Consider the following 9,624-nt stretch of genomic DNA (forward strand, 5'->3'; position numbering starts at 1 on the left):
CATCTCTCACACTTTTGCTAACTATCTACCACGGGATCTTAAAGACCTTTGTTAGGTGACATCAATGGACGGCATTGATCGAAATCCAGATGCTTTTTTGGGGCCGTTGAATAAAGTAAATTCGACCGAGTAAACTACAAAGTAAACTATAAAAATTTTATTTTAGTTTACTTCTTAGTTTACTTAATAAATCATGGTTTATTTTATAGTTTATATCATCAAGTAAACTACATCAAGAGATGAGGGTGACTTTGGGTTTGGGACTTAGAAAAAAATTCTATCATGGTGTCTGTAATTAGCGATCCATGATTCCTAATTTGTAAAACATCTTATATAGTGTATTGACGTGACAATATGAGCTAACTATAGAAAGGCTGGGGCTGTTCAAGGCTGATTCTAACGCTAGAAATAGAGCAAAGAGAGGCGGACCTCGGTATAATGGTGACGATGAGGCTTTCTTCACTTGTCAAATTCAAGCGACCTACGATGGGATCAAGAGATGCAAGCCGGAGAGACATGTGGATCTGGTTGGCGATGGTAGAATTACTCTCAAACTGTGGGAGTATTGAGAAAGAGCCTGCATATTCTGTACATGCAAGAGTAGTGAGCTCATCTGCAGTTGGCAGGTTGACAAACACATCAAACCTAGCTTCCATGTCCCGTGCCTCTACTTGAATCCCCTCAAACACAAGAGTTTCATGGCTACTACCCCTTGATGATGCTTCTTTTAATAAGCTTGATTTTGCCTGAACTGGCCTCATCACCACTACAGAGCATGGTTGAGAGAGAATCTCCCCTTGCCTGCACAAATTGGCTCCCTCAGGGAGCACAGCTGGGCCATGGCTTAGAGGCTCGGGTACTGCATTCACCCATGGATTATCCACTTGTTCATAGGTATAACCAAGCTTTGCACTGTCCAGAGAGTCTCTCACCCTCACATGAACAAGCCGAGCATCCTCGTTGTAGAAGGAGAATCCAGAGTCTAAGTAGTCAGGGTCATCAATGTCTGTGTTGTTTGGGTTTAAGGTTTTCCACACATCCCACAGCCTGTCGAGGTTGGCATGATGGGCGTAGAAGACAGGGTCCCTTGCAGCTGCATAGAGAGAGCCCATGTCTCTCCATCCTACAGCACGCCTGTTGCCAACCCATGAATGGACTGTGTTGTGGGGAGAGAACTCCACTGTGCCATGGCCAGTAGACTGCTCTCCCAAGCGAAGGGGCTGGCCAAAGAAGCCATACTGGGTGCTGCCACCAGTGATCATCACAAAGTACATGAAGTGTGCATTTTCTATTAACTGTTCGGCAGCGGGGCGGTCGGTTTGGTTGTAGTAGTTGAGGTCGACGACGGCCGGCGGCGCATGGGCAGGCTCCCTGATGATATCAAAAAGCTCGGGGTGATCGACGTACATGCTAGGCATGGTAGAGGTGGAAGGGCTGTCGTAGTGCCAGAACGGCAAGGCGAAGGTGTCGTCGTCGAGCAGTCTGGCGAGGATGCGCTCATGGAAGTAGAGGTACCAGCGGTGAAAGGAGAAGAAGACCCAGGAGACGTGCACCTGGTAGTACACCGACGTGTTGGGCTGCAGGTAAACCATGTTGCAGTAGGCGCAGTGGATGTTGGCTTGCTGGCGGAAGGAGCGCGGATCATCATCCGGCAAAGCCCTCATGAGCTCGTAACCTCTGATGAGCTTCTGCACATAATCTTCACCCAAGGTTTGTGCAGATCGGCGCACATTGAGCGTTTGCGGCGCAGTTTCGTTTAGATGGAACTCGATTGCTGACTGATTAGACTGCGGCGCACAGCAGTTAAAGGGGTGCTCGGCTGCAGGAAGGTTGAAGGGAAGGTGGCAAGTGGCAAGATCCGGCGGCGGAATGGGCTGGCATGCAATAAAATGAAGGAATGGCTGCAAGATGATTCCCACAATAAGAAGAAAGCTTCTAGCAAAGAAGAAACTCCTGTGCAGCGTCCATGCGAAAGGAGAAGCCATAGCTGGCTGGCGGGCTGCTGCTGCTTTTCTTCGACTTCTTGCCACTGCTTAATAAGGTTTGGCGTCTTGGCGCCGACTGTATGTGTGTTGTGCGAATTGAATTCAAGCGGAGCAGGAGAGTCGTGGGAAGGAGTCGGAGGTCGGCGGGACTACACGTTTTGAAGCCAGCTCCATTGCATTGAATCCTTTCGAACATGCTCTGTCTGCTCCATCAAAAACATTTATTTTCTGAGTACTCCTATCGTGTACTCTTGAAATTTGAATCCTCCTCGACAAAAACATTTTTTTCTACTCAATGCAGTGCTAGAAAATGCGCTTTTTTCTACCAACGAGTGCTAGTTCATTTGGTAGAGCGTTGCTCTCTACTCCCAAGGTCTTGTGTTCAAGTCTATGGGGCATTCGTTAGGTACTCTTGATGGGTTGATTATAAGCATGTACGATGTCAGGTACTCTTGATGGGTTGATTAGAAGCATGTACGATGGGTTCCCCAACCCTCGGTGGGGCCATCTCCACCTCATGGAGGCTCAGTGTGTGTGTATTTCTAAAATTTTCTGTACCTTCGAAAGAAAAAAGTGCTTTTTTTATCCTTAAAATTAAAGACAATGCTTAAATTATACAAATGACTGGATTTATAACTAAAGTGTACAAATTTTATCTCTTAAATTAAAGGTAACCGAGATTTCTCAATTTCAGCCGATGGATTCCCCAACCCTTATCCCGGTGGGGCCATCTGTTAAAATATAGAGTATCTCATGTGGAATTAAGTCGTAACAAAGGAGTCGGCCATTTCACTTGTGAGGGTATATATACCCATGCCCACCCATTGTAAATTCAACTATTCATTGCTAATATCAAAGCTGTTCGTCAACTTTACTCTCTCTCTCTCTCTGCGTCAACTTCTCTCTCCTTCTCTCTCTGCGTGTATTCAAACTTCCGCTGGCTCGATTCTGACATGGTATCAGAGCTGAGGCTCTAGGGTCCTTGGACAAGCGCATAGAGAGTTGGAGAAAGTGGCAGAGCACAATAGCGAAGGTGTTGGCGGTCGGTTGAGGCGAAGGTGTTGGCGACCGGTTGAGGCAGCTTCGAAGGTGACACAAGACCTCAAAGGGCGGCAGCGTTTCAACGTGGTAGAGCACAATAGCGAAGTGGCAGAGCACAATAGCGAAGTGGCAGAGCACAATAGCGAAGGTGTTGGCGGCCGGTTGAGGTGAAGGTGTTGGCGACCGGTTGAGGCGGCTGGATGGTGGTCGGCCGGTGGTGGGATATTCTGGGCAGCAAGGAGTGTTTTTTTTCTTGGCGGGGACTGCAGATGTTGCGTTTTCGGGGACATTACCATACCCAGCGCTGAGCTGGACAACTGCCTCCTGGCTCGATTGTGATCGGAGCACGCCCTGCAACACCTTGATCTGCCCGTCGTTTATCTCCAGCATTTCATAAAAACGCTACTGCTCTCTGTGCTTGGCAAACTTTGAAGCGGGCAGACCGGGTCGACTGAGAAGAGGTGGACGGAGTTTTCGAGATGGGACTCCCGTGTTCGAACAAGGATGACAAACTGAATGGCGACAATTATGCGCATTGGAACTTGATCATGAGGCTATGGTTTAGCAGAAAAGGCTTATGGGACATTGTTGATGGCTCGGAGGAACGTCCCCGAAGGGATAGCAATCGTTTCACACGACTTCAGGAGGAGGAGTTTCTCAAATCTCTTGTGGATTGGGAAGCTCACAATGCGAAGGCGATGTCGGCGATTGCAGAATCTCTCACCAAGGAAATTTCCCTTGCCATTCAGACTTTAAAGACTGCCAAGGAAATGTGGTCAAAGCTTGCAGGAATGTTTGATCGAGACTCAACAATGCGAGCAGTAACCCTTCTCGCCAGTTGTTTTCCATCAAGTTTGAAACCGGGACCTCTATGCAGTCACTTCTAATGAAGGCAAAGGTTATCCATGATCAGTTATCGGCTATGAATAGTGCATTAACTAGTACCCAGTTAGCTGCCTTGGTTCTTATGAAGTTGCTTGAGGAGTACGAGATGGTCTCGAGGGCATTACGCTTACAAGTCACGAAGGAAAACCTGGAATTTGATGATCTCAGCTCTTTTCTCATTGAGGAGGAAGCAGTGCTCATTTCCCAAGGCAAGATTCGGGTTCCGAAGGATGTAGAATCGGCACATGCTGCATCGGAATCTAATAAGAAGTCCAGGAGCCGTTGTTATAAGTGCGGAAAGCGAGGGCATTTGGCTCGGGATTGCAAATCCAAAGCTAAAGCTCAAGGCTCGACGAATGACAAAGGCAAAGGCAAAGCTGACGAGGATGACAGTGACAGTGATTCTAAGAGGGATGCTACGGCGTCTACCGGTGTGGCGAGGACTACATTGGCACATGCTCCAGCATTCTAGCTTGGTGGATGGATGCTACCACGTGCTGCAGCCAGAGAGAGGCAGTCTGTGCTCCCGTTTTGGTGATTTGGACTCGTGTGTCGGAGTTCAAGGCACATGCATCTGGCAAGGAACAGCTTGACAAATCTATGGACGTGATGTGTTCGTAGTTCATTGGTAGTAGACTATGGATGGGATGAGTTCCTAGTTCATTGTCAGAGAATTTTGGGCGTCATGTGTCGATAGTTCAATGTTCAGGAGATCTTTTGGACGTGTGTGTTCTCAGTTCAACGAATGGGGGGCAATTCATTATTCTATGTGGCAGTTGAAGCTCAAGATGGCATTCCTTGAGGAGACAGGTTTTTTTGGTGCATTTTCCGAGGTGTATTCAGTATCCGGCCGGTACTGAGGTGTCCATGGTTGCATCTACATCAACTTGGTTTCTTCATCTATGTCCACTATGAGCTACAGAGAGGGTGTTAAAATATAGAGTATCTCATGTGGAATTAAGTCGTAACAAAGGAGTCGGCCATTTCACTTGTGAGGGTATATATACCCATGCCCACCCATTGTAAATTCAACTATTCATTGCTAATATCAAAGCTGTTCGTCAACTTTACTCTTTCTCTCTCTCTGCGTCAACTTCTCTCTCCTTCTCTCTCTACGTGTATTCAAACTTCCGCTGGCTCGATTCTGACACCATCTCCACCTCATGGAGGCTCGGTGTGTGTGTATTTCTAAAATTTTCTGTACCTTCGAAAGAAAAAAGTGCTTTTTTTATCCTTAAAATTTAAGACAATGCTTAAATTATACAAATGACTGGATTTATAACTAAAGTGTACAAATTTTATCTCTTAAATTAAAGGTAACCGAGATTTCTCAATTTCAACCAAAAAGTTTATGCTACAAATGGGGTTATGTGAGCACTTGATTCAACGTACCCAGTTTTAGCTCCCAAAATGTGTAATACTACATGCTGATTTTATAACTAAAATAAAATAAAATCCATAAAATAAGAACAATGAAAAATCTTTGGTATTTTTTCATAATTCTACTTTGTAAAAATATACTAAGTTACTTTTTCTTAAGGACGGGTCCAACTCCATTAATTTCCTCTATTTTTCAGTATAATTTTTGTCTACGATTTACGATCCAAAAATTTACTCTCTTTTTTATAAAAAATATTTTCTTGCTACAATTTAAGCATTGATCAGTGGTTGGGAAACTTACGCACTCCTCCAAAAAAGTTAGTCCGAAAGAAATATTTAAGCATAAGGAAGAGTTAGAGAGTGAGTTGAGTAAGCCAAGAAAGTGCAAAGCCTAGCAACAAGAAGCCACATGAGCAAAGGGATTTATCCCATATTGATGTACAAGCCCAAGGGTGTACCTCCTCATATAAAAGAGGACCCTTTCAAGCAATGAAACATATCACTTGCACACATCTCAAGCCTCTTTATGAGTACAAGTCTTAATCTTATAACCTAATTGTGCTTGAGTCTATTGCATATACTCAGCATCATGAGTTCACTTAGATTATAACTACCTTAGATTAATCACATTTATCAGGTTTAATTAGTATAAGATTAAGCTTATTTAGGTGTATGTTTTTTTAGTAGAAGAGCTTGATCCTTAATTTCTATCATAGTATCAAAGCGTAGGTCTAGCTTTCCTAGTTTAGGTTCAGTTTATTAGGAAGAGATTAGAGATTTTGTTAACAAGTGATTAGTGGTCTTATTAATATTAGGGTTTCTCAAGTTCATTCTTGTCTCTTCTACATTGTTCTTTTTTTTTCCATTATTTTCATCGAGGGAGAGAGAGAGAGAGAGAGCTTCTCCTTCGCAACCCTAAGAGAGACACAAGTTCATTAACGAGAGGAAGCTTGCTATTGTCCCTGATCCTTCCCTTTGGGTCTCCAAACAAATCTCACAACAACAAGATTGTATGATCACAAGTGTGGATCTAGAGGGTAACAAGGAGATAATAGCAGAGTCAATTAAAAGTGTTGGCCACTAACAACGCCTCTGCTTACAACAGCTCTATGTATAACACAAATTGAAAACAAACAAAGCCAAGCGTCTTCTAGCAAGCAAGGGTGGCGAAGGTTATAGCACGGGTGAAAGCAACGCATGAAGGCGGTAGAAGGTGTGCAATAAAGAGAGCATGTCTGGCGAGTAACTTGTTGAGAATTAGCATCACTGCATGAACAACCAGCTCATACAAGAAAGGGTAGCAGGGTCACGTAATAGAAAGAAGGTAGGCTACAACAAGCGCCGCAGAAAACAGAGAAAGAGGCGCAAAAGAAGAGGAGAAGCCGTCTGTAGAGCACTAACATCACTAGGAAAAATCATAAAGCCCGAACAACGTGCGCATATTACAGAGGAAGAAGGCGTAGCAGTATCATCAGTATCCGGTGTACACAAGAGAAGAACATACAGCAACGTGGAAGTAAGAAAAGCAAGAAGGACCACATCGTGTTTATTGTTAGGCAGCGCAAGCAGCAGAATAGTAAAAGAGCAGCACAATGAAGAGAAGGGAACAAAGAAGCTGCGCGGATAGTAGCAAACGAAGCACAGGTCATCGCCATCACCCGTAGCAGAGAAAATCAACAGAATCGCCATCGTCCACCTTGTTTTTTTGTGGTGGGATAGATGAGGTTTTTTAAACCCTACCCATTGGCACTTTCTTGTACAGATTATTACACCAAGCTTACATAGCTTCACCAAAATAAAAATGTTGTTGTATGCTATCATTGTGAGAATGAGAAGTATGAAACACCCCAACTATATGGATCTCCGAGTGTATGCGCACATTGAATCAAATTTTGCTAAAAGCATTGAGTCAACTTACCTTGTAAGCAGCCAAAAGAGCATGAAAAAATATGTGTTAAGTGGTTACGAACATGATAGCACCAAGACATTAGGAATTTTTTGGACCCAAAGAGGGCCTCTTGGATTAACTTTTTATTAGGAATAGACCAATAGGAAGAGGGCTGGGTGCACATTTTTGATTTCTTTGACCCTAGGAGGCCTAAACTTTGGTTTGCTAATGGAACGTAATTACTACTCTTGTCCCCTTACCTCTTGGGCCCAAACTTAGAGGTCCCCCCACCTAGAATCGCGTAGATTAAAAACCCTGAAAATTAAAAATTTTTAATTTTTTCTCAAAAGTGTGTTTTCCCTCTCAGACTTCCCCCCAACATACTCTAGGTTTGGAAAGCTCATTTTGAACCTCTTTCTTCCTCTTCTAAGCTCTTCATTGCTGTAAAAACTCCATACCTCTCAAGCTCTCCCTCATTGTCAAGCTCCCTCAGTCTCAAGCTCCCTCTCTCTCTTTCTTCCTTTTCTAAGCTCTCCATTGCTATGCAGAAACTCCATCCCTCTCAAGCTCTCCCTCCTTCTCAAGCTCCCTCTCTCTCTCTCTCTCTCTCTCTCAAGCTCCCTCTCTCTCCATTCCTGCAGAAACTCTATCCCTCTTTAGTCTACTCTAGGCTTAGGAAGCCTATTCTCAAACTCTAATCCTCTTTTAAGCTTTCCATTGTTGCACTGAAAACCCTGAACTTTCTCTCCTCTCCACTCCTTTGTTGTAAAACAAGCTTTTCTTTTCCCTTCTTCTCTTTTCTTACCACCATGGCCTCTTCCAGTAATGTGAGAAAACCTAGGGAGAAGGTGGAAGACTTGTGCTACAGATAAGAATGGATTTTGGGCTCCAACAAGATTTAGAGTTAGGGCTGCGGTCTACATGCAACCAAGCTCTAAGGGACCACATCGAGTGCGTCAACTGGGGAATATGCTATATCATTGGAAGGGGCGGCTACAAGGCTTCAAGCATACTAAGAAGGAAGGACTGGTTGCCATAGTGCAACATGTGTATACCCTTGGAGACCTGTACATTCAAGGCCAACGACCAAGGTTTCCTTCAAATTGTTAGTGTAACATAAACACAGCTTTAACAACATGCTAATGTTAGATTTTTTGTTTCAAATTTTCTTATGATTCTCCATTTTCTTATGTCTCTCTGTAGATATTTTTCCCTCTAATTATGTTGAGGAGGAACAACAACTCCAAAGCCTCACTGGAGTTTTCTATGCTATGCATGCATCCATTATTGGAGAGGCAATATTTGTATCTCAAAGCCCAAGTGATCTTGTACATAACAATATCTTTTTCTTCTCTCACTCATATTTTGTAGATAAAAAACCAGATTTATTCGGTAAGCTAGAAGAGATCCCCAACCCCCCTCTTAACAATCTTGAATGTCCCAAACCTAATGCTTGGACCATCTTATGCTTAAAGTTTAAGATGGTAAGTGATATCAAGACATCACTCAAGTTTTCAAAGGCATCTAGGTTAGTAGGGCTAAATTGGTTTTGTCCTTTTACATGTTTTTGTGCAGATGTTCAATTCCATGCCAATGCACTAAAAAAAACAATTTATATTTATAAGGACGTGCGGTCTGACCTCATTCAAGGATTACTAGGAGAGGGTTGGGAGGTTAATGAGGGGTCACATCAAGGTGATGTGTACAAGTGCAATGTAGTAGATTCTACATTGTCTTTCAGGTTCTTGAAGGCACGCTCTATTTTATACATGCGTCTACACTACTAAAGATGGATGCAAAAGCACGGGACATGGATCCCACTTTAAGCCTCAGAAGAAGAAATTATGCCTATTGAGGTAGCTGTGATGATGCAAAATGGATGGATTGAGCGAGTGGCAGCATGCAAGCATTAGAGCCTAGCAGACTTGCATCAACACTTTAGCATCATGGGCTTTAATAATGTGGAAGAGTCAAGTTTCAAGTTGATGAGAAGAAAGGTATATCTAATTCTACTACATGTCTAATTAATGTTAGATACCCGTAATGCCACTATGGGCGCTTGTCAACAGGAGGGGACGGCCTCTGGCTCACCACCCAGCCATAGAGGAAGAATGAGGATTGCCCCTCATCCCCCAGGCTATATAGTGTGTGGTCTGCCGTCCACACTAGCCTGGCCGCCATGACTCCGCATGGGCATCCTCTCCCACTGAACCCCAAACATGGCCATCCGGTCTGCGTCGGTCACAGGCGTTACAGCCTACGTGACATTACCCCCCCTTAAGAAGAGTTTTCGTCCTCGAAAACAAACTAGGGAAACCTTTTGGAAATTGCACTACGGCGTTCCCAGGTAGCTACCTCCTTATCCCTATCTGTCCATTTAACAAGTACCTCCTGGTACACTTTATGTCGGGTTTGTCTGTCACGATACTGTAGAATCTTTTCAAG

The 9,624-nt window shown here is 43.9% G+C and overlaps 1 protein-coding gene across 1 annotated transcript; it reads right to left on the minus strand.

Annotated features, from left to right (window-relative positions):
• Positions 1 to 359: 359 nt before the first annotated feature.
• Positions 360 to 2,066, minus strand: LOC147611948 (aureusidin synthase-like). Its single transcript, XM_086784237.1, has one exon. It carries the CDS (start codon positions 1,983 to 1,985, stop codon positions 360 to 362), a length of 1,626 nt encoding a protein of 541 aa, XP_086640363.1. The 5' UTR covers positions 1,986 to 2,066.
• Between the last annotated feature and the right edge of the window lie 7,558 nt (positions 2,067 to 9,624).

This window comes from Cibotium barometz, chromosome 46, assembly GCF_041138505.1.
Source record: "Cibotium barometz isolate CiBa-2024 chromosome 46, ASM4113850v1, whole genome shotgun sequence".
Taxonomy (NCBI): domain Eukaryota; kingdom Viridiplantae; phylum Streptophyta; class Polypodiopsida; order Cyatheales; family Cibotiaceae; genus Cibotium; species Cibotium barometz.